We start from the raw sequence: 22,184 nt of genomic DNA on the forward strand, positions 1-22,184 counted from the left end.
CTCCCTCTTTCCACTGCACTTGTTGCTTGTCTCTGCAGAGGGCAACCTTCTAGATGGTGACCAGTGTGTGGGTAGTTCTGACTGTTCCTGCATACATTCTGGCAAGCACTACCCTCCCGGTTCTTCTGTCTACCGGGACTGTAACTCATGGTAAGTATAGTGAAATACTATAACTGCTTAGCCAGCTTGGGGGTAGTGGTTAAGAGAGGTGGCTTCTAATCTGGCAAACCGGGTTTGATTCCCCACTCCTCTCCATGCAGCCAGCTGGGTGACCTTGGGCCAGTCACAGCCCTGATAGTGCTGTTCTCACAAAGCAGTCCTGCCAGGGCTCTCTCAGCCCCACCTACCTCTCATGATGCCTGTTGTGGGGAGAGGAAGGCAATTGTAAGCTGCCTAAAGCTCCTTCGAACAGCAAAAAGCAGGGTATAAAAAACAACTATTCCTCCTCCTCCTCCTCCTCATCATTGGCTTGCTGTAAGGGAGGGAGGCATGTTCCCTCCTGCCTCCGGTTGTAAACTTCACTCACAAGGGCTAAGGTTCTCAATCCCCAGGAAGGGCCTGGAGATCTCCCAGAGTTCCCTTGGAGAAAAGGACTGCTTTGGTGAGTGAACTGGATGCAGGATTGCCAGGTATAGACTGGGAGATAACTGGAGAGTTTGGGGGTGGGGCCTGGGGAAGGCAGGGTTTCAGGAGGGGAGGGACCTTGCTGGAGTTTAGTACCGCGGAGTCAACCTCCAAAGCAGCTGCTTTCTCCAGGAGAACTGACATTGGTCTTCTGGAGGTCAGATGTAATAGTGAGAGGTCTATAGGTGCTGCCTACAGGTTGGCAGCTCTCACTTTATGGCATTGTAACCCTCTGAGATGCCTCCTTTCCCCTGGATCTCCAGGTATCACCATACTAGAAGCTGCTGATCTGAAATCGCTGCAGTGGGTCATTCCCTCATCTACCTGAGATCCTGGCCCCAGTCTCCCTTTCCTGATTTGTGCAGAGTGCCTCTAAGCACATTGGACTACAAGTTTAGAGAGGAAAAGTGGGCATAGAGGGCCCTCTAATGCTAAGGGAAATTGTAATTCGGGCACACTTCATATGAGGCGGTGATGTTTTGAGGCTCTTTTCTTTCAGTTAAATCAGAGGTGACAGGCCATTTGGGAATGTAGCTAATTCTTTACATTATCTTTTGCAGTATTTGCAGGCATGGCACCTGGATCTGCAGCAATGAACCTTGCCCAGGTATGTTCCTACTGGGTCATGGGATGGTCTATCTGTGAATCAGCATTTTATCTTTGAGCCACACCTCTGCAGAGGCTCTTGTGGGCATCAATCAGCACATCGTGTTCAGATCCTTAGGGGCTACAAAAAGCCACCACAGGGGTATCTGTGGTGGACTGAGGCCATGGCACTGGGGAATCAGGATTTAAGTTGACCCCTCTGCACTTTTTCTGTCTAGATCACCTTATCTGGCATGTAGCACTCAGAGTGGCTCACAGATTATTATGCAGATTCAGTAAGAAAACCAGCTCTTATGCCTGTACTATCCATTCCATTGCAAATGTGGCATCGAAATTGTTCCAGATTGTACTAAATACACAACAAATATTTAAAATATTTTCTATGGTTGGCATAATCCAGTTTACTTCATGGCCTGTAATACTGTCTAAGTTTGGAGAAATTCTTGTCTCCTCTACTCCCACAATCCAATCTCTTCTCTGGGATACAGGAGGTCTAAAGTCTAATTGTCTTATCAGGATCCCACTCCAATCAGCATTAATTTATCATGGAGATCAGTACACTTTAATCATATGACTGAAGAGCAGGTTGGCACAAGAACGTAAGAGAAGCCATGTTGGATCCGACCAATGGCTCATCCAATCCAACATTCTGTGTCACATAGTGGCCCATAACCTAGGTGCCATGAGGAGGTCCACCAGCAGGACCAGAACTCCAGAAGCCCATCCACTGTTGCCCTTCCCGAGCACCAAGGATACAGAGCATCCCTACCCTAGACATCATTGCCCCACAGACCAGATCCTTAGGGCTTCTGCTTCCTTTGTCAAATGGGATTGTGGCAGGGGTGTGGGGTGTGAGAAAAGCTGTACCTGACAGAATCCCCACTTGTACTCTGCTATTAAAGGGAATCCTTTAAGAAGGAATATGTAAACTTTTACCAGAGTTATTAGGAGAGGTGTCAAGGGAAAATCTGTCTGGAATGTGGTGGGACTGACTTCCGTATCAGATCTTTAGGCTCAAGGCCTTTGTTAGTTGGGGAGTTTTAAACTGTAGGCAACTTCTGAGATCACATTTCAGAAATTCCTTCTGCAAAATCAATCTTTCTGCATGATGGAGGCTGTGCATTGCCAAGAAAAGGATTTTAAGTGGGAAGGGAATTATATTATATCTGTTGCATTGATTTATATTAAGTGTGCCCCAAGAGTCTGACAGTAGCTCTCACAAGATGAGTCTGTAATGGTTTGGATAACTATTATTTTTGTGTAATATGTGAAAGCATCAGCAGATTTTTGTTTGTTTGTTTTTGTAGTACAAAAACTGAGTGTTCACTGAAGACATTTGAGTGGCTAGATCTTCAACGGTCCCTCCCCATAATGGCTGTGATTCTCAAGTGTTGGGAAAGGAGAAAATTCACCTTCTTATGAATGTTAAGCATTTTTGTAGGAATCTGACAGGACACAGTTTAAAAACCAGTGCTCTGTGTTAAAGTTCAGGCTCCTTGTGATGAATTAAGTTGTGCATAGTAGAAGGTTCTTTCTCAATGAGCTTTCAGCCGTGTGGAAGGGTCATCCCATACATAGAGCTACTCCTGTCCCCCCTTCCCATTTGAGAACATATTTCTTTTATACACTTGCTCTATACATCATGCCTTTCTTGAAATTGGCTGAAACCCTGTAGCAAAATTATCGAGTTTTTGGGTGATTCCTACAGAACTCTACCATCACTTCCTGGTTTCCTCCAGAAGTGAGGCCAGAGCTCTCTAGGAATGACAGGAAACAATTTGGTTTTGCCAATCCCTAGAGATGCATGATGCCTTGCTATAGGTTTATGCTCCTTTAACTCCCTCCCCCCTAAGGTTGACTCAGCCTTCCATCCTTCCGAGGTCGGTAAAATGAGTACCCAGCTTGCTGGGGGGTAAACGGTCATGACTGGGGAAGGCACTGGCAAACCACCCCGTATTGAGTCTGCCATGAAAACGCTAGAGGGCGTCACCCCAAGGGTCAGACATGACCTGGTGCTTGCACAGGGGATACCTTTACCTTTACCTTTAATTCCCTCCCCCAGTCTTCTTCCAGTCACCAGGCTGGGCGACTCTGGTAACAGCTGAAGGGTAGTACATTCGTTTGAAATAATTTTGTCTTTCTGTTTTTAGGCGAATGCTCTGTCACTGGTCAATCCCATTTCAAAAGTTTTGACAACAAGCACTTCACCTTCAGCGGCATCTGTCACTACTTGTTTGCCAAAGACTGTGAGGAAAATTCCTTTTCTGTTATCATAGAGACCGTCCAGGTAAGAAGGCATTGATAGGGAAGGCCAAATATCCTGTGCCCCCAAATTTCCAGCCTTAGGGCAAAGTTGTTTTGGAGGGAATTATGAGCTCTAGATCCACTTTGAGAACAATAGGCCACATGTGTAAGCAGAAAATTCCTCAAGTGGGTAGTTCCCTCGAACAGAATTCGACACAGAGTTGCTGCTGAAAATGACAGCCCTGAGGTGAGATCATCCGCCCTCTCTCTGTAATTCAGAGTATCACTAATCAAATCAGGCTCTCTGCTTCGTTTATTAGCTTATTAAAGGAAATGGGAGTTTGTTGACACATATCAGAATGGGGATTATGGAGAATGAAGGATCCTTCTCCACACAAACAGCCCCAGGGTAAGCAGGATGCAAAAGCCAGCAGTTTATATTTTCATGAAGTGATCCAGATGTGTGCTCTTTGCCTAGTCTGTTGGAGCACTGCACTGCATGACGTCTTTTAGTGAAATCTGACCCCCATGGATCGAGGTTATTTTGTCTCTGGTATGTTACTGTAATAATGAGTGTAAAAAAGAAAACATTGAACTAAATCTTGTTATTGTTCCCCTGAACGCATACCTGCATAAAAAATCTTGCACTTCATTCGGCTAACTCGGGAAAAAAACAACTCTGTTGAAGTTTTGGCTACATGCAAATATATTTAGATGTGATCAGTGCATTGAAATGTGGCTAGAATCATAGAGACAGAGTTGGATGCTGAATCTCACCTGTGATGCACTAGGCTGGAAAGCAGTGAAAGTTTCCCCCTGTTCTTTTTTAATGGCTCTGAGATCCCCCCCCCCCCATCAGTGTGGTTCGTATGAGTGGAATGAAGGTAACTGTATCTGTGGTTAGGGCCCTGAGGGGGACCACCTGTTCCTTAGGCCCCCGGCAGGACTCTTCACTCTGCAGTGCTAACCTACTGAAGGTCCCTGGCCCTAAGGAACCATGCCTGGCCTCGGCCCAGGCCACAGCCTTTTCGGTCTAGTGGAATGAGCTCCTGGGAGAGCTTAGGGCCCCGATGATGTTCTTCAGGAGCCTGTAAAATGGAGCTCTTCTGCCAGGTCTTTGAGTGGCAAGCTACAAATCTTAACAACAACAACAATAATAGCAAAGCCCAGGCAGCTCAGCTCTTCTTTGGACTCTGTTTTGCCTTTGAAATTCTTTGTTACAGGAATATGTCTTGAAGACAATGCACTGGGCTTCTTTTAATATAGATGCTGGCCTTGCAGAGCAGGGGTAGTCAACCTGTGGTCCTCCAGATGTTCATGCTGGCAGAGGCTCGTGGGAATTGTAGTCCATGAACATCTGGAGGACCACAGGTTGACTACCCCTGTTGCAGAGCATTCGCTTTGGAGGAGGCTGCAAAGAAAAAGAACACAGTTATGATAGTGGAGGAAGAGCTGCTACAGCCCAGCAGCATCACAACAAAGATCAAGCCCCAACATTAAGTAGCTTCAACAATATGCTTCACAAGTATGAGAGCAGAAAGCAGCATAACTCTAAGCCAAGGGTTCCTTTCACAGAGTTGCATGGGCCATACTGGCCTTCTAGTCCAACCCCTTGCTCAGTGCAGGATCAGGGCTGTCAGTCCGAAAATGATTTCTCCCCAAACCTCTGAAATGTATGAAATGGAATGCAAACCGCATTCTGAATAAACAAAGCAGCATACAGCAAACAAACAGCAATGAAAGCTGAACGAAAGATTGGGGCTGTCGTTTGAGTAGCACAGATGCATTGGAAAACCATCATCCGCTCATTGGGGTGGTGGGTTGGGAAACCTACCGCTTGAAAAGGAAAGTAAGCCGCTAATTGCAGGGCCATATTTTCATATGCAAATGAACGTTGTGTTTTATTCCAGTTTTATAACTCTCTTCCACTTGCCTCAAATCCCCCCACTTTTCCTCTACAAAATTACAGCTTAGTTTTGCATCGTAGACATGTCCATGGTCTGTCTCACGCAAAACGGCATTTATTAACCTTGCATCTGACTCTTTGGAGGTCACATGAATTCACGAGGCAGAAGTGAACAATAACAGCACTGTCTGCATAAGAAATGTTTCTCGAAAGCACTACTAGGTGAGGTCTCTCTTAACGAATGCCCTCAAACCGCAACATAATTGAAATGTAATGACTTGCTTTCTCTTTAGTGTGCAGACGACCCGGATGCCGTGTGTACCCGCTCAGTCTCTGTCCAGCTTCCAGAGGAGAACAGCGTTGTTAAACTGAAACATGGTGGAGGAATCTCTCTGAATGGGCAGGACATACAGATCCCTTTCTTGCAAGGTGTGTGTTCCATGCCTCATTACTGCTGGCTCTGCAAGATGAGAGTTTTCCAGTTGTTCTAGTGCCCGTAACTCAGTGGTAGAGCATGAGTTCTTCATGCAGATAGTCTCAGATTCATTTCTTGGCCTCCTTACATTGTTTTGGGTAACGATGTTCTAAAATCCTCTGCCAGAGATCTTGGAGAATTGTGATCAGTTGCAGTACACAGTAATGGTTTGGGTTGGGATGAAGAAGTTAATTAATTTTTAAACCTTGTTAAACATTCATTGGGTGATATGACCATATATGGTCATGTCAACCCACCCACCTCTTCCAAAATGCCCTGGGGGAGCTGAGGAGTGGAGGGGCCCTGGGTGGGTGTGTCCACAGCGCTGCTTCCCAATCATATTCTGCATGATTGAGCCACTTCTGGGGTTTACCGAAGCCTGAGGAATGTCTTGGGGGTTTCTCAATGGTAAAAAAGTTGAGAAAGGCTCATTCGGGCCATTGTGGGCATTGCTTTTTTGTCAAGCTGAATGTTGTTTTTATGGTGTATTTAGAGTTTTTATTTTTATGTGTGTATATGCTTCCCCTTTATGAGCTGTTTCAAAGCAGGTCCCTGAAGGGATAGCATATACATTTCCTAAAACAGGGGTAGTCAAACTGCAGCCCTCCAGATGTCCATGGACTACAATTCCCAGGAGCCCCCTGCCAGCAAACGCTGGCAGGGGCTCATGGGAATTGTAGTCCATGGACATCTGGAGGGCCGCAGTTTGACTACCCCTGTCCTAAAGACATTAATGAGAGCTTGGCTTGAGCCCATATTTTTGGCCTGGGAGGATCCTATGTAAACCAAGAGCAGAGCCGTTTCCGGGGAGGGAGGCCCTCACCAAGCTGCCAACTTTGAGCTGGAAAATTCCTTAGGGGAGGGTGTAGTTTGGGGAGCTGGAAGAACAACTATACAACTGTAATTCCATTAAGTGCACCCTTTCTCCAGGGGCACTTAATTTCTGTAGTCTGGAGTTCAGCTGTCATTGTGGGGAAATTCCAGACTCCATCTTGAAGTTGGTAAACCTATCTGCGGCCCCCTTCACCTCCCATTTGCAGGGCAGATGCTGGAGTGGGTGGGGGTCAGTGCTTTCTCATTTGTCACACCTGATGCCACAATCAGCAGCAATGGCCCAGGAGTGCCTAAATTCATGGGGCTTGTAGCACCAGAGCCAGTTTAAAGATTTGCGGGGCCCTACCAGAGCACAACTGCAGCGGGGTCGGCCGGCCTGAGGATAGGGAGCCCCCCACAATGGAAAGGGGTGTCACTCTGAATGTCCTTAAAGAGGGAAAAGGGGGGAGTAGAGAAGCTACAGTCCTGATCCATGGGGTGTGGTGCCCATGGAAGTGTGGGGCCTGTGGCACATGCTACATGTGCTACATGGGTAAACTGGCCATGCAAGGGCCACCACCACAGTCCTTGGGAATGACGGCAACTGTCCGTCTTGTTTGCAGGAGGGTGGTGGCAGTCTGCTTTCTGCCGGGCTGCTGTTCCTCCTCCTCAGGGTCTAGGACAGCAGCATCTCTTCCATCTCCTTGCCAGCACAGCCCATCTCCTACTGTGCAAAGAACTGAATATCCGGCTTAGCTCTCTGGGAGCGATCTCCCTTCCAGCAAGCAGCTTAGATGTGGTTTCCCCACCCACATTTCCACTTCCCATGTCTCTGAAAACCACCTCTTGGTTTCCCGAAGGTGCCCTTCATATCCAGCACACGGTAATGGCTGCGGTTCGCCTCACGTACCGGGAGAGTGTGCAAATTGACTGGGATGGCCGTGGAACACTTTTGATGAAGGTACGAGCTTCCTCCCCGCTTTTGCTTCCTTGAGGTTCCTCCTCCTCCACCACCACCGCCAAGAAAATGTGATTATGTGGCAAAGTTTGAAATTCTAGATGTTCTTTTCTACCCACCCTTAGAACAAAACACAGGCCCCTTTTTCTTCTCTAGAAATACCAGTGTTTACATCACAGAACGCTTATGTGCTCCGTGCCCTGACTCTGCAACCTACACAGTTGGGGACACTGGGGCTTGAACCGAGTGCAGAATGAAAGGGGATGGTGACCTAGCTTGGCAAATGACACAGGGCGTGCTGCAGAGGCCCCTTTTGGGTGCAGATTGTAATAGGGGTGTACGGTAACAGTTTGGGCAAATGGGAGACTGCTCTGAATTGGTTAGGCCCATTATGAATAGTGGAGTTGCCATTGCTATATCAACGGGGCTGTCAAATTGCCCGCTTCAGTCCAGCTCTCAACTGGTGCTATCTGGGTTTCTAGATTTTGAGTTCCTCCATGAAAATCTGTGACACTTGACATCCAGTTCAAAGCCTCAGTGGGGATATCAAGCCTTGCCCACAGTCCGTTCCACACACAGCACTAGAATTGTTATTCCCCTAGGGCTAGCGGGTCATCTGCCTTCCCTGGGCTGCAGCCACTCCCTGGGCCTAATCACTCCAGCAGAAGCAAGGACCAGGGGTGGGAGATGCATGATGACATGTGACATCACTTCCAGTTTGTACCTGGAAATGATGTTACAGTAGTCTATGGACTCACAGGTCTCTATGGTTTTTACAATGGAGATGGGGCATATTCCTAGAGCAGCATGATGTCACTTCCATGTACAAACTAGAAGTGGTGATACGTTGTTGCATGACATCGCCACCTACCCTCAATAGTCACTGGTGGCAATGGTTTTCTGTAGGTTTTCTGTGTCATTGTGGCTACCAGTGTGATGACAGTGGCCATGGAACTTCTCTATGATGGCTATTTGCATATTTTCCTTAGCTTAGTCACTGCAACAGCAGTGTTGCATAGGAGGGAGCAGTAGGGGGGTATTCTTTTAAAAAGACATCTCAATTATAATTAAAAAAACCCTTCAAGAAATCCCTCTGTGGGGTGTGGGGAGATTTGGGGGTGGTACCCGGGGAGTGCAGAGGTTGTAAAGAGGATGTGATGCCCTTCAGTTCCTCCACGAGAGCTGAGTTCCGCACCCCAGGGATCAACTGTAATCCCAGGAGAACTCTGGTCCCCACCACAAAATTGGTAACTTACAAGTGAGGGACAATAGACCTTATTTCTGGTGTTTGTACTTGTACCATGTATGTTCTCTCATAATGTTTATGACAGCTATGTAAGGTCAGTAAGCTGTATAATTTGTAGATGGGGGTCTTGAAGTTGAGGGCCCCTCCCAGACCTGATTGAAAAACGTCTTGTACACATATTTTTCTCTGTCTCTGTCTCTGTCTCTGTCTCTGTCTCTGTCTCTGTCTCTGTCTCTGTCTCTGTCTCTGTCTCTGTCTCTGTCGCGCGCACACACACACACAATAGCAGCAAACAACTGCTTTGAAGAATGTCTAACTCTTTCCACTCAGAATTTTATTCTAGGTGTGAGCTTTCGTGTGCATAAACATTTCCTCAAGCAATGAAACAGAGTACAGATAGAAGGACAGAGTAAATCTGCAGGAAATTAGTAAACAGCATCATGAAGATACCCCACAAATATTATTATTATTATTATTATTATTATTATTATTATTATTATTATTATTATTATTATTATTATTATTATTATTATTATTATTATTATTATTATTATTATTTAATTTTTTAGACCGCCCTTCTCCCAATAGGTCTCAGGGCGGTTTACAACATAAATAGTTAAAACACAATAAAATCCCCATAAAAACCTCAATTAAAAGTTACATATAACATATTACATATATTACATATATGGGGCAAGCAACAGGTCTCTTTTAATTTCTTCTTTTCACAACTGGGAAAGCTTCTGCTATTAATCACTAACCTTAACACTTTTATTCCCCTTCTGTTTTTGTGAACGGCAATTGAACCCAAAGGATTGCTAACTCAGTTATTCTAGCAAGAAGATAATCTGTTGCATATTTGTGAGATATCTTCACAATGCTGTTTGTTAATTTCCTGCAGATTTATTCTGTCCTTCTGTTTGCACTCTGACGATTCCTATTTCATTGTCTGAGGAAGCGTGCATGCACATGAACGCTCACACCTAAAATACATCTTTGTTGGTCTTAAAGGTGCAATTGGACTCAAATTTTGATGTGCTACTTCAAAGCAACACGGCTATACACCTGAACCTTTCCTCCCATGCCTCTTCCACAAGTCCAGTGCAGCAACTGGCACTTATGGAGAAACTGCATTGATCCATAGGGCGGCTAGTCTCAAGGTGGGGCCTGGAGATCTGCTCTGACAACCCAGAGAGCAGGTCCCCTGGAAAAAATGACTGCTTTGGAGGTTGAACTACCAACATTCCCAGACCTCTCCTTCCCCAACTTCAACACCAAAGTCTCCAGGTATTTCTCAGATCAGAGTTGGCAACCCTCAAGGTTCAGGCTCCTGACTCAAGAGCCAGTGGAAGCTATGAAGAGCCCTTTTAAATCTGGGAAGAAGTATGGGAGGAAAGGGCTAAACTCTTGCTTTCCCTCCCCAGCCCTTCCCAAGTCTTCAAAGCAGCCTCCCCACCCCGAGGCAGAAAATTTACATTTTAAATTAAACTATTTTGATAACAGTTGTTTGCATGAAGTCGTGTCTGGCCCTAAAAGAAAGTAGCTTGGAAAAGCCCCAAAAAGCACCTAGTGAATTCAGGGCAGATTAGAATCTGATAAGAATCAGGGTGTTCTGACTTCCACAGCTAACACACCTGAGCCTGCACATGTTTACTCAGAACTCTTGAGTTCAATGGAATTTAGTTCAGTGGGTAAATCCAGCCATCTTCCCAGCAGCCTTGGAAGCTAAGCAGGGCTGACCCTGGTTAGTATTTGGATGGGAGACCTCCAAGGACAAAGGGTGGTAGCTCCACCAAGGAACACGAGGGGTCAGGATGTGGAGGCAGGCAGTGGCAAACTACCTCCGAACACCCCTTGCCTGGATGCCAGACAATCCTTGGATCTCCTGGCTGCAACACACACACCTTGATGATGAAGATGATGTTATCCATTCAGTCATGTCCAACCCTTGGCAATTCTATAGGAAAGTCTTCGCCATGCGTCCCTATCTCTGACTGCTTCTTTTAATTGGTTCACATACTTTAAAATACATAATAACTCAATAATACAGTTTCAGTTCTTCCTTAGGAGCTCTGATCTGGTCAAAGTTATCTGTGCCCTGATTACACCCAGGCTGGGTTACCGCCGTGGGTTGTGTGGGGGCTGTCTCAGGAGCTTCCATTTGTACAGGATGAAACAGAAAGATGGTTGATTGGATTAAATTGCACAGGATGTATCTTGCCAGCGCTGAAAGATTAACGCCGGCTGCTGACTCAGTTCTGGGCACAATGTAAAGTGGTGGTTACATAAACTTTACGCATTTGGGGAGCCCAGGGTATTTGAAAGACTGCCTACTCTGGCAAGAGCCATTGCTGGATCCATTCGCTACGAATTGCTGTTATCTTGCTTTGAAGCCATCGAGTAAAGATCAGAATTATTCCTGGAAGGTAGGTCTTGCCACCAGCTTTAAGCTATGATACTTACATGGAAGACTCATATTCAGAGGCAGATCTTGATTCATTCATATCTGTGCTTCAGATTAGCCGGAACTGAGAATAATTCATTTCAGAACACTGAGATTTACAGCCATGGGTACAGTTTAAGGCGAAGGGAGACTGTCAGCAAGGTCGAAATGCTCTGGGCTATTAGTCCAGATTAACTTGCATAAAGCAGCGAATTTTTAGGTCATTGCATTTTATTAGGCCTTATAATGACCATAGCAATAATATCACCCCAGCCTTAATGGTCACCCCTGTTTTCAAAGAAAAAGAGCTCATGTCTTGGCTCTGCAAATACAGTACTTCAGCCCAATGCAATGCAGGAGAACAGCTGCTCAGTGGGTAAAACTTGTGTGTTCTCTTTTAAGATACTCCTGGCTTAGGAAGGGTGAACTATTAATTGTGGCCTGCTAGTAGTGGACCACTGGCCGGTTGCTAAGGAACCAGATTGCTTAAATGTTGGGATTCTTGATTTCATCATTTTTTTTTAAGACTGTGGATCTTGTTGAGGCTCTTCCAAGGTTTCAAACAACAGTCCACACTCAGCACCACAAATGAGTTACCCCATAGCAGTTGGGAAAGATGCTTAATAATTAAAAATGCATAACTGGCCCTCAGAACAACACAAGACAGAGGTTGTTCTATACCCATCCATCCAAATGGGGGGGGGGGGGGGAGAAAAGGAAAAGGAAAAGAGAAAAAAGAAATGGTGAAATAGCTCGTCTTTCGCTGAGGATTGTTACTTTGCCTTTGTTCAGGTTACGTTGGGAAGCACCTGGAGGCTGGCAACTCTAGGGGGAGAGATTTCTGCCAGGCATCTGATGCAGGGCCTTGCAAGATGGAGCTATTCCACCAGGCTTATGGTTGAGGCCTAAAATAACTGCCGATAAACTGATGGTCTCACTGCTGGGAGAATGAAGATCAGCTCCTTGATGTCAACCCACCCACCCCTTATCTGGAATATTAGTTGGGGGAATCTAGTTTGATAATGTTGCAACTGAACTATTTATGATGCTTGTATGATGTGGCTTACCTGCCCTGAGTGGTATTGGAAGCGCGGGCTAGAAGAAATATTTATTTATGAAATACCATTAAGTCACAGCTGACTTACGGCAACACTTTAAGCTTTTCACAGGAAGAGATGCTTAGAGGAGATTTGCCATTGCCTCCTTCCAAGTCCAACTCTGGGCTTCTTTGGTGGTCTCCCATCACAAGTCCGAACCAGGGTCAACCCTACTTAGCTTCCAAGATCTGACTAGATTGGGCTAGCCTGGGCCATCCAGGTTCAGAAGGTTTTTCTCCTGGACTTTTTATTTTCTGAGATGCCGTGCAGGGGCTCCAGTCCTTGTTATGCTGGATAACTTCTTGCAGTTGTCTACTTCAGAACTTTCACCATAGCAATAATAAGAAAAATGATAGCACATTTCCGCCTTTTAAATCTTGTCCATTGTCTTTTTTAATAGCTCTGTTCCTTTCCATCAGCTCATTAAATGTCAGCTTATTGTTCCTTTTACAGCACTCAGAAACAATTTATGTTCTGCACACAGGATGGGACAATGCCAAGCATTTGGGACAATTGGGGGAAGTGATTCACAGCCAGTGACCAGGGCCAAGAGCTTTGGGGTCTGGGTTTTCCTGCCACATTCCTGAAGAATTATGCCCTCACGCTTATCCTCTGGCTCTCTAAAAATGTGACAGTGGAATCTCTTTTTGGTGGTCACAATTTTCAGCAAATAGATACCCCCCCTTTTGAAAGTACAAAGAAAATATTGTTATTGGTTTATTTAAGGTTTCAACTGGTTTTGTTGGGAAAGAGTTAATCCCATTGTATAGAACAGCCTGCAGGCCCTCTTCCACCCTCCCTCCTGGTTTTTACCAACACTTGGACGGGCTCTTCTCCCACTGCTGCCACCTGACCTTTGTAGGAATTGCCCACTGGGAGAGTCATGACTCCCGGTTTCCCTTTCATGTTCTGAAGTCTTGCTTCTGTGTCTTCTACTGCCCAGGGTCTGGTGACCACAGGGACCACCTATTGCCTTTTCCACCACTATGGTAGTAGCCACCTGCCAACTTATTGCCCTCCTCTTTCTCCTGGCATCCTTTAATAATAAATGGTGGAGGTCTGTATAGCACAGATAACCACTACCAGGATCCAAAGCTATAAAGCATTTATTAAAAAGAAAATGTTCAGAAACATACATTTAGCACAGGTTCAGATTGAGCAAGGGCTTCAAATGGAAAGGATAAAATGTAATTCCTCTGTTCCTCCCTCTATACATGACCTATCTGTTGTTAAATATAAGGCAGGGCTGTCTTAGAAATTTACCAGATGTTTACAGGAGTTCCATTACCTTCAAGCCTCCTTTAGGCCAGCATACGGCACTGGCTGCCTCCTCCAGACCTCAGTTAAGAGTTCTGTCTGCTTCAATAGATCTGACCCCCAAGCGACCTTTCCTCCTTCCTCCCAGGAATTTTATCACCTCTCTTTCCTCACCTACTGACCAGTTCAGGCTGGGCCAAAGAAGCTTTTTCATGAAGTCTCCAAGAGTTTCTTCCTGAAGCTCCAAATTTCTGTTCTCTCTTTGCAGGAGAGGGGAGCTTGACTAGGGGAGATTGGTAGACAGGTTTATGGAACCTAGGAGGTTGCAATTTTAGAAATGCAGCCTGCTCATGACCACAGATACCTAGATGTGGGGTCTCCAAAGGCTACGAGGTGATTTTGTTTAAATTGGTAGGCTGGCTTTGGGATGTGGTGTACCATTTTGGTCAACCCCTTCTCCCAAAGAGTAATGTACAGTTTGGAATGATGTAAAATATTGCTACTGCTAGTAGATATTGCAAAACGTACAAGTTAACTTTCCCTCTCATCAGTTATCCCCAGAGTACACGGAGCGAACCTGTGGCCTGTGTGGAAATTACAACGGCAATCAAGGTGACGATTTTCTCACACCTTCTGGCCTGGTGGAAACTCTCGTGGAAGACTTTGGAAACTCCTGGAAGCTCAAGGGAGATTGTCAAGACGTGCAGAAACAAGAAAGTGATTCTTGCAGTCTCACCCCTCGCTTAGGTACCAGCACTTGAGTCTGTGATGAAACCAGCTTATTTCGCTTCCTTCAACGTAACAAAGATAATCAAATAATCCCCGCTATTGACTCTGACATTAACTTGTATTACAAAGCATTGTGCATCCTCTAAGTGCTACATAAAGCAAGAGGGAAAGGGTTCTCAGTGTGCATTAACATCCCAATGAACAGAGTACACACACACACACTCTCAATTTTGTGCTTTTGCTTTGTAAAATTTGGAGTTCAGCCCATTTGAACACAAAGGGTTGGGTCACACCGATCCGTTCTGCTAGCAGGATTGCTTCCCTCTGGCAGAAGAAGCCTTTCTCTGGTGCAAGTCTGGTATCAAGGGAAGGCTCCTTCCACTGGAGGAAATCATGGCCAAATTGTGGCTCTCTGGATGTCCGTGGACTACCACCGGGACCCATATACACTCGGTTTTCCGGGAGCTGCATTTGTCCCCCAGAGAGTTCTACGTTCAGTACATTTAGACTGTCTGGAAATCCCCTGCCCCAAACAAGTCTGCCTGGCTTTGATCAGAGCCAGGGCCTTTTCGGCCTTGGCTCCTGCTCGGTGGAACAAGCTCCCGAGAGAGATCAGGGCCCTGTCGGAACACTCAGGGAGAAATCAGGGCCCTGTTGGAACTTTGTGAGATGAACCTCTTGTGCCAAGCACATGGTCGAGGCCAGCAGAAAAACTGACTTAACACCTACCCAGGCTGCCCTGTGCCCTCCACCCTCCCATCATATCTCCCCCCACTTTTCTTCTTGCTCCCATTGGTCTAGCGGCTTTAGACAGGAACCAGAATTTAAAGCATTGTTTTAAACGTTACAAGTTTTATTGATTATTGAAACCATGTATATTTATTTGTTGTCAACTGCCCCAAGGCAGTTCCGATGTGTCTTTTCGATCCATTGACTCTGCCCCTATGGCAGCTGGCACAGTACTGATAACACTGCATCGAAAGCTTATTTTCTTCCAGCCAAGTATGCCGAGAGGTCATGCTCCGTTTTGCTTTCGCCGTTGTTTGGGCCGTGCCACCACGAAGTCAGCCCTTCTCCCTACGTCAAGAATTGCCGCTACGACGTCTGCTCCTGCTCCGACGGCAAAGACTGCCTGTGCGCGGCTCTCTCGGCCTACGCTGTGGCATGCGCTCGCAAAGGGGTCCTCATCGATTGGAGGCGGCCGGACTTCTGCGGTATGTAAGCACGGCCCAAAGGTGCTGCTGAGATGCATCTTGGTGTTATAGGTCTGAATTTGCACCTGGCTTCCTGCCCTGGAGAGCCACTGCCGGTCTGAGCATACACGACCGACTTCGGTGGACTGATGGCCTAAGGCAGCTTCCCGCATTCATGTGGTTCTCCTCGCTTTCCACTCTGTGCTCACAACAACAACCTTGCGAGGTGGGTTAGCCTGAGGGTGCGTGTGCCCAGCTCAAGCTCACCCAATCAGCTTCCGTAGCAGAGTAGAGTTTCAGTACCTGTTGTCACAGGCCAACATTCGAAACGCTATGCCATGCCAGCTCTTGATGTAGGGTTGGCAGCCTTGGTGGGGAAATGCCGGGAGATTTTGGGGGTGGAGCCTGGGGAGGGCAGGGTTTGAAGAGGAGGAGGGACCTCAGCAGAGCAGAATGCCGTAGAGTTGACCTTCCAAAGCAGTCATTTTCTCCAGGTGGGAATGATCTCTGTTGCCTGCAGATCAACTTTAACCAGGGTTGCCAAGTGTTGCTAGCCACCAGTGGGAAGATGGAGGGTAAGGTTGCCAGTTCCAGGCTGAGAAACATCTAGAGATTTGGGTGTGGGGCCTGGAGAGGGCAGGGTCCTCTGTGGGGCACAATGCCATTGAGTCTCCCCCCCCCTCACATCCCTGACCTGGATAGCCCAGACAAGTCAGATCCCATCAGATCTCAGAAGCTAAGCAGGGCTGACCCTGGCTAGTATTTGGATGGGAGACCTGAAAAGATTTGGGTGGTAGTTCCTGCAAGGAACACTAGGGGTCATGATGCAGAGGCAGGCAATGGAAAGCCAACTCCGAACGTCCCTTGCTTGGCTGCCAGAGAATCTCCAGATCACCCTTACGATAATATATGTATGTATGTACGTATACACACACACACACACACACACACACATATCCTCCACAGCATCCCCCTTCTCCTGCAGATATGATCTCTGTAATCTGGAGCTGTAATTCTGGGGGGTCCCCAGGACCCACCTGGAGGCTGGCATCCCTATCTCAGGGCTCCCATAACACTTGGGGATCTGAATCATAGAATCACAGAATCACAGAATGATAGAGTTGGAAGGGGCCATTCAGGCCATCTAGTCCAACCCCCTGCTCAACGCAGGATCAGCCCAAAGCATCCTAAAGCATCCCAAAAAAGTGTGTATCCAGCCTTTGCTTGAAGACTGCCAGTGGCAGAAGCTTCATCTCGCATCTCTCCATGCCCCGGGAGCTGGATCAAGACAGCTGGAGTGAGAAGGGTGAGGAAGCCTAGTCACAGTGACCGTGAAGGAGAAAAGGCCATAGTCATCCCACACTTGAGAGAAAGTGAGAGGACATCAGATATCCCTCTTATGCTTTCTGTGTTGGTTTGAATGAGTCATTTTGCAGCTACTGTCTGATTTGCAAGGCAGATGTTTGCGGAGAGAATGAGGCGCATTAAACCACAACAAGGCTCTGTGCTTTTATATAAAATGCTTAGGGAATGAAATTGCAGGTCAATAAAGGAGGGGGGGGGAGAATCCTCTTTAGAAATTCTGCCTTCTTGGAGGCTGAGGGTGAGGACCACTGTAATGGACTCATTGTTCTTGCTGTAATTGAACACAGTCAATTTTCCCAATTAATCTTTAATGCCTTGCTGCTGCTTCCTTCTCACTCTCATCCATTACGGAGCACTTTATGCCTGCAGCAAGGGCCGATCTTCTCCTACTGTAGAGCCATCAAAAGCCCTATTAAATAATCCCGATGCTTCAGATATCTCACGTTACACCAAGCAGGATCCCTGTTCTTTACAGACTGAGATTAGAGCTGGCAGTTTTGCAGAGTAAGTACTGATCTGCCATTTGGATAAAATCTCCGGGGGCTTTCTTCTCCCACGGCCAACGGACATGAATTGGCACACCAGCGTCTTCCCTCCGGCACTCCGTGCTGAGCAACCAACTGACGGCCGCAGAACTTTTCGGTCTGCGTAGAGATGAAGATAATATGTCAGGCCTGTGTTTCACAGGTTCGTTTTGTTCTTCTTTGTTCTTCCACCAGCGGGGAGCAAACCACGTTTTGTGGAGATTTGAAGCCCTGCAAAACTTTGCAGAATTTATTTTCAAAAAGGCGTACGAGTGTGTGCCTGCAGTCTGCCAAATGCGTGCTGTCTGAATTGACAGTTGGTAACAATGCAACCCTTGAATGAATGCATATGCAACACAGGCCAGAGTTATACACCTTTTGTTGACACACGCTAAGACACACACGCAGGATGCGCAAGGACTGCCGACGGTTGCCACTTTGTGAACTTCAACAGAGAATATTTGTTGATAGATGTAAACTACAAAAGGCATAAATCAAACAAAGGGACACCCTTTCAAATATTTAATAGTACACGCTTCCCGACCTTTGGGCTAAGATCAAGTGGGTGAGGCACATGCATTATTAAAGCTGACTATGGACAAACTGCACAGAAAAGCATAGGGAAATGGATAATTAATAGTATGTGTGAAATGCATATAACTGAGGTCAAAATGAATGCACACCTTTGGAATATGTTATAAATGGGAATGCCCTGGGAATTCCCCTGGAATTACAGGTCATCTCCAGATGAAAGAGATCAGTTTCCTGGGAGAAAATGGCTGCTTTGGAAGATAGACTCCGTAGCATTATACAAAGCTGAAGTCCTTCTGCACCTCAAATCCCACCCATTCCCCGATCCACCCATAAAGTCTCCAGGTATTTTTCGGAGTGAACGAAAAAGATGGGAAAAGGCATGGATGTGCTCCTTACCGTGCCCCAATTGTCAATATGCCGAAACCAGGGTTGGGAGAGAGGATGACAATTCACTCCCAGACTTTCTTGTACAATAGTTCAATGTGTAGTTCTTTATTTTGATAACCTTAGTAAGCTTTAGTTCTGATTACGTTTACATCTATGCCTTTTATTCAGTTTACAATAATAAGTTTAAAACAACAACCCATAAACTTTAATGTTCTGGAACACTTAAAAACAGATTCAAATGGGTAGCCGTGTTGGTCTGAAGTAGCACAATAAAATCAGAGTCCGGCAGCACCTTTAAGACCCACAAAGATTTAATCAAGGCGTGAGCTTTCGAGTGCAAGCACCCTTCGTCAGACTGTGATCTTCTTACATGACAGGGAATATATAGCAAAAATCAGTTCTGTTACATCTGTGTCACAACCAGATACAGCCAAAGATAATCCTTTGTCAAAACAGCCCTAGAATTCAGTGTGCTTTACAAAGAGAAACCAAAGTGTTGCTGGTAGAGAGATCAAAAGCTATCATCTCCATACATTGCTTAAAAACAACTTAAAAAACAACTTAAAAAAAACCTTAAAAACAGAAACTGTGAAGGCCACAATTTGTTCCCAAGCCTCACAGGACTGGAAATTCAATGGGTGTTGTTATTCTTCTACATAATTAAAAAAAAAACGCTGTCCAGTGTTTTGTATAGTTGTGGAAATACTGTCTGAACACCCCCCCCCCCAATTTGGTAGTGAATAAAGTCTGACTGTTAAAGTGGGTGAGCAATGATAGGGTTTCCTTGTATTTTCTTCGTATATTTGTGTGTCTGTGTGTGTGTTTGAGAGAGAGAGACAGAGAGAGACAGAGAGAGACTTTTGGTTTGTGATGCCTGTCACTTTTTTCTTTCATAGCTAGTGTTAGCTTGCTATGTTATTTCTAACAGGTTGTGTTAGGGTGTGCACCTTACCTCCTCCTGCCCCAGCCCCAAATCACACACCCTGCCCCTGTTTAATGTTAGATCGAGCATCTCCCACAGAAACGATAGTTTTGGTGTTCACTTTCTGCTTTTCTTGTGGAAGCAAGAGAGATGCAGCTGTTGTTGCTGCCACCTTGTGTTTAATACGTGTGCAAGAAAACCCCAAACCTTTAACAGAACTGCAGTTTGGAATTGATGCACTTTTGACTACGCCTGTTTCCAGTTAGGAGTTGTTGTTGTTTTGCATGTAGTAAATCAGAGTATAATTATTTCTAATGTACCCAGAAGCATGCTAGCCAGCAGGGGCTTTAAAACAAGAAAACCCTTTTTTATTGTTTGCCTAGACGACAGCTTCAAAAATGTATGGCGTTCTCTGCTGAGTTACAAGTTATTCTGACCAGAAATAAGCATGCAGTCTGCTGGCAGAGTCTGAATATACGGAGAGAGCAGAGTACCAGGTTGATTAAAGACTAAAATAGTTTTATTTACAAAGAAAAACAACTATGTATAGGAGGAGAATGATAGAGACCTCCAGTCTAACATTGCCTGCGATCATTCTTTTGTTGTTCAACTGCTGTTCTGGAGGCAAGCAGGGAAGAAGTGGACTCAAATAGCAGGAAGTCTCCTGTTGAGCCAATCAGGGCAGTAGAGGAAGTAATGTGAAGGTAATCAAGAAGTTTCTATCCTAGCTATGCTAAATATACGTCGCCTCCAATGACCCCTACAGGACGCTCTTTATATTCTGCTCAATTATGCGCACTGTAGATCTTGCATATCCAAACATAGTAACTACTCAGGGTCACCGCTGATATTTACAGAGGAGCTAGCATGGCTATGTTTTGTGTGCCATAGGGATAGTTTCAGAAGTCCTTTATCAGAAGGGTGCATAAGGTGACACTTTCTATGACAGTATGGTTCCCAGATTGAGAAGTTCCTACAGGACCCCTCCTTGGTGATTCAGAACTTTACAACATTCTACAAACCACGCAGGAAGGAGCCCTGTTGCTATGACTCTTGAGCCGTGAAGGCACCCTTGCAGCTGTCATGGGATTCGCTTCCTCAACGTAGCATTTCATTTTCCAACCTCTCCTTCAGCAGTGTTTGGTCACTTGAACAATGGATTCCCACTTCTGCCCTGGACTCGGATGTCCATTGTGGAATACAGCATGGTGCTTGCTGTGGCCATCTATTGGCTAGTGTCTGTGACCTCTCTATTGGTGAGCAGCAACTCCTTCAAAAGAAGATTGAGGGTCCTTTGAATTTCCTTTCCCAATGCCTTTTAGTCCTGTGAGCAGGCAATTTGAAGCTGCTCTACTCAAAGTTCAGTCCTGTTTTGTTCAGGAGAGCTTGCTGCTAGGAAAGTAGGTACGGGGGAAGCTGTGCTGATCTGTAATGGAACAGCTAGATTCAAGGCCCAGAGCGCTTTAGAAACCAACAAGTTCTTTGGGGGAAACCTTGTGGGTCTTTCAGGTTCTACTGGACTCGATCCTAGCTCTTCCAAGAAAGTGTTCTTTGCATTGCTGCCTCTGTGATCTACAGTTCATTCCTCCTCTTTTGTTTGCTTTACAGCTTTAAGTTGTCCAGAAGGCCAGGTTTACCAGCAATGTGGAAGTCCGTGTAACCAAACTTGCCGGTCCCTCTCCTACCCTGACACAGATTGTGATGAGCTGTGTATGGAAGGCTGTTATTGCCCTGCAGGATTATACCTTGACCAGCTGGGAGACTGTGTGCAGAAGTCTCAGTGCTCTTGTTACTACGATGGGGAGATATTCCAACCGGATGATGTCTTCTCTGATCATCACACCATGTGGTGAGTGTGGGACATGGATCGGATTTCATACAAGGAAGGGGATCCAAAAACGATCCTTTTGCATACTCCTCTTTCTTTGTGTTGATGTGAATGAAATTTAAGTCAAGGCTTGCCTCAGTCCAGGAATAATGCAGCCCCACCAGAAAGAAATCCTTACTTAGAGGAGATCAAAACTGAATGCCCCCTCCATGCAAAGAAGATAAAGTGGTAGTAATAATAATAACAGAAGAAGAAGAAGAGTTGGCTCTTATATGCCACTTTTCTCTGCCAGGAGCCTCAAAGCGGCTTATAATCACCTTCCCTTTCCTCTCCCCACAACAGACACCCTGTGAGGGAGGTAACCCGCTTTGGGACTCCTTTGGGTAGAGAAAAGTGGCATATAAGAACCAACTCCTCTTCCTCTTCCTCTTCCTCCTCTGCACAGGAAAATCCAGCTACAAAAGCACGCTGAAAGTGCATTATCCAATGTGTGTGGAATCGGCCCTGATGTTTGTCAGTTCATCTTTCCAGGTTCCCTTTATTGTAGTTCACATATTGGAATAGCTCCTGGTTGCTGATTCCAGTTGTCACCTGACCAAATAGAGGCTTATTTAAACAAATCTCCCCGTTTCCCCTTTTTCTAGCTATTGTGAAAATGGCTTCATGCACTGCAGCTCAAATAGACTTCCAGGTGTCTTCCTGCCAGATGTTGTCTTTCAACAACACCCTTCTGTCAGAGGTTAGTCATTTTTTTTTATTTCAAAATCCGTGTTACATCCTTTTATTATCTTATCCTTCTTTCCCCTTCCTTTCGCTTCCTATTTCTAGTACGGGGACACATTAGGTACTGTGATAGGGCCCATGTGTTTATGTCCATGAAATTTAACTCAGGGCTTGCCTCGGTCCAGGATTATTGCAGGCCCCAGGACAGAAATCCTCAACCAGGGGAAATGAAACCTGAATCTCCCCATGCAAAGAAGAGAAAGTGATAAGAGGGGAAATCATTGCACCTGTTTCTCAGAAGCTCAAATTA

The 22,184-nt window shown here is 45.8% G+C and overlaps 1 protein-coding gene across 1 annotated transcript in view; it reads left to right on the plus strand.

Annotated features, from left to right (window-relative positions):
- Nucleotides 1-22,184, plus strand: part of VWF (von Willebrand factor) — a 149,986-nt gene that overhangs the window by 24,293 nt on the left and 103,509 nt on the right. Inside the window, exons 9-17 of the mRNA XM_077309827.1 lie at nucleotides 39-150; nucleotides 1,185-1,231; nucleotides 3,381-3,517; nucleotides 5,674-5,809; nucleotides 7,529-7,629; nucleotides 14,221-14,416; nucleotides 15,397-15,612; nucleotides 20,932-21,172; nucleotides 21,796-21,890. Of these exons, the coding sequence (XP_077165942.1) occupies nucleotides 39-150; nucleotides 1,185-1,231; nucleotides 3,381-3,517; nucleotides 5,674-5,809; nucleotides 7,529-7,629; nucleotides 14,221-14,416; nucleotides 15,397-15,612; nucleotides 20,932-21,172; nucleotides 21,796-21,890 (1,281 nt within the window). The remainder of the gene's footprint in view (nucleotides 1-38; nucleotides 151-1,184; nucleotides 1,232-3,380; nucleotides 3,518-5,673; nucleotides 5,810-7,528; nucleotides 7,630-14,220; nucleotides 14,417-15,396; nucleotides 15,613-20,931; nucleotides 21,173-21,795; nucleotides 21,891-22,184) is intronic.

The sequence above is a fragment of the Paroedura picta genome, chromosome 14 (assembly GCF_049243985.1).
Source record: "Paroedura picta isolate Pp20150507F chromosome 14, Ppicta_v3.0, whole genome shotgun sequence".
NCBI lineage: Eukaryota > Metazoa > Chordata > Lepidosauria > Squamata > Gekkonidae > Paroedura > Paroedura picta.